Here is a 2324-nt window from a genome sequence, read left to right as displayed (position 1 = left end):
TTTTTTATTGCTTCAGTGAATCCAAATATGAATAAGTCGCAAACTCCACCTTCAAGAAGCTTATAGTGTAGTTGGGGAGTTAGAATTGTACTCAATTTACTAAAACACAAGAGATAGTAAAATAAATGCTGGTAATATAACACAATACCTCACAGATAGGATTAAAATGTAATGAACCTTGATGATAAATATGTCCCAGAGGTAAGGAGTCAGGAGAAAGGATCTGTTTTCCAGAATAAGGCTGGTGGTCTTAGAAATGGATGAAATAGTTGAAAAGTGGCAAAGAGTTTTGTGTGACTGGAGCCACAATATATTAGTCTTGAACCAAAAATCAAAAGGATTTGGGGTTGAATTCATTCCTATTACCCATGTTGATCAATCTTGTGTCTCATGAAGAACATCATAGTATCTACCTTGGGAGGAAGCAGAGGGGTATTAAATGCAGAGAAAACCTGGTGGTTATACTAGTAATAATAAATATTAGTAATAATAATGCAAGACATCATAGGTGTGGTAAACAATTAAGTAATATTTAAGATGAATATGTTCTCAGAGGTGGAGACTGGGGAGGAAAAGGAGAAGGGTCTGTCAGATAAAGGTTTATAGGCTTGGACGGGATTGCAATAATAACTAGTTATGTGACTGGGGCCAGATATTAGTTTTGAAGCAAAAAATAAAAATATTTGAGATTGAATTCTTGTTATTAATGTTGACCATCTTATGTCATGACTAATATTATGGCATCAATACTGGGAAGAAACAGAGGGTATTAAATGCAGAAACAACTTTGTAGTAGAGAACAACTCCACATGAAAGCCACCAATTTCTCTGTGGTCACATTTTAGAGGCCCTGGGCATATTCGGCCAGTTTTAATGCTAGTGTAGATAAAGGCTTTCATAACTTTGAGCTCCCTCCTAATTTATTACATAACTATTACAAACTTGATTTTCAGGTAGCAATGCCGACAGAGCCGACAGAGCCAACAGATGGAGCGAATCACTCTGCAGTGTCAGAGTTTGTGTTCCTGGGACTCACGGATTTTTGGGAGATCCAACTTCTCCTCTTTGTGTTCTCCTTCACATTTTATGTGGCAAGCATCATGGGAAACACTCTCATTGTGCTCACTGTGATTCATGACCCTCACTTACACTCCCCCATGTACTTTCTGTTGGCCAATCTCTCCTTCATTGACCTGGGAGTTTCTTCCGTCACTTCTCCCAAGATGATTTATGATCTTTTCAGAAAGCGTAAAGTCATTTCCTTTAGTGGCTGCATCACTCAAATCTTCTTCATCCATGTCATTGGTGGTGTGGAGATGGTGCTGCTCATAGCCATGGCCTTTGACAGATACGTTGCCATATGTAAACCTCTCCACTACCTAACCATCATGAGCCCAAGAATGTGCATTTTCTTTTTAATGGCTGCCTGGATGACTGGCCTTATCCACTCCATGGTTCAATTGGCATTTGTGGTAAAATTACCCTTCTGTGGTCCTAATGTTCTGGATAGCTTTTACTGTGACCTTCCTCGGTTCATCAAACTTGCCTGCACAGACACCTACCAACTAGAGATCATGGTCACAGCTAACAGTGGATTCATCTCTGTTGGCTCCTTCTCCATGCTGATCATTTCCTATATCATCATCATTTTCACTGTTAAGAAACACTCTTCAGCTGGTTCATCCAAGGCTCTGTCCACACTGTCAGCTCACATCACAGTGGTAGTCCTGTTCTTTGGTCCTTTGATATTTGTCTATATGTGGCCATCTCCCTCCACACATCTGGATAAGTTTTTGGCCATCTTTGATGCAGTTCTCACTCCTTTCCTGAATCCTATCATTTACACATTCAGGAATCAAGAAATGAAAGTAGCAATGGGGAGAGTATGCAGACAGCTGGTGAATTACAGGAAGATCTCTTAAGTTATGCCTGTATTCTGAAGAGCCCTCATTGATTGTTGATGTTTATTATTGATGGTCAAACTCAGAGAGAAGCTCTTGTTTGTTCTTCTTTAATTTTATTATATACACCGATATAGAATCCAATTTTTTTCTCACTCAGAAGGGAGGGACATTCATTTTTGAAAGGGGAGAGTTACATAAAGTATTTGTAAACCAACAATTTTAATAATCTTGACTCCAAATTTCTAAAGAATAATGTTTATATGAAATAATTTTTGGAAACACACAAAAGGGCATACTCCTTTAAGGTCTTCAGAACATAGAGAAATATATTCCAATCCATCTTAATCCAGTATGACTTCATTTTAAATTGATTACATCTGCAAATGCTGTAAGACTATATTTCCAAGTATGGTCATGTTC

At 38.2% G+C, this 2324-nt stretch overlaps 1 protein-coding gene across 1 annotated transcript; it reads left to right on the top strand.

Moving 5' to 3' along the window:
• The first annotated feature begins 959 nt into the window (after positions 1–959).
• On the top strand, positions 960–1922 carry LOC102244025 (olfactory receptor 4F3/4F16/4F29). The gene has a single exon (XM_005885771.1). It carries the CDS (start codon positions 960–962, stop codon positions 1920–1922), a length of 963 nt encoding a protein of 320 aa, XP_005885833.1.
• The last annotated feature ends 402 nt before the right edge of the window (positions 1923–2324 follow it).

The sequence above is a fragment of the Myotis brandtii genome, unplaced genomic scaffold (assembly GCF_000412655.1).
Source record: "Myotis brandtii unplaced genomic scaffold, ASM41265v1 scaffold927, whole genome shotgun sequence".
Taxonomy (NCBI): Eukaryota; Metazoa; Chordata; class Mammalia; order Chiroptera; family Vespertilionidae; genus Myotis; species Myotis brandtii.
Note: the sequence above shows the minus strand (reverse complement) of the source record. Positions and strands in the feature narration are given on the sequence as shown.

Bases quoted from the DNA above. Each gene is read 5' to 3' on its own strand.
- LOC102244025 (XM_005885771.1), top strand. From the start codon at position 960: ATGCCGACAGAGCCGACAGAGCCAACAGATGGAGCGAATCACTCTGCA.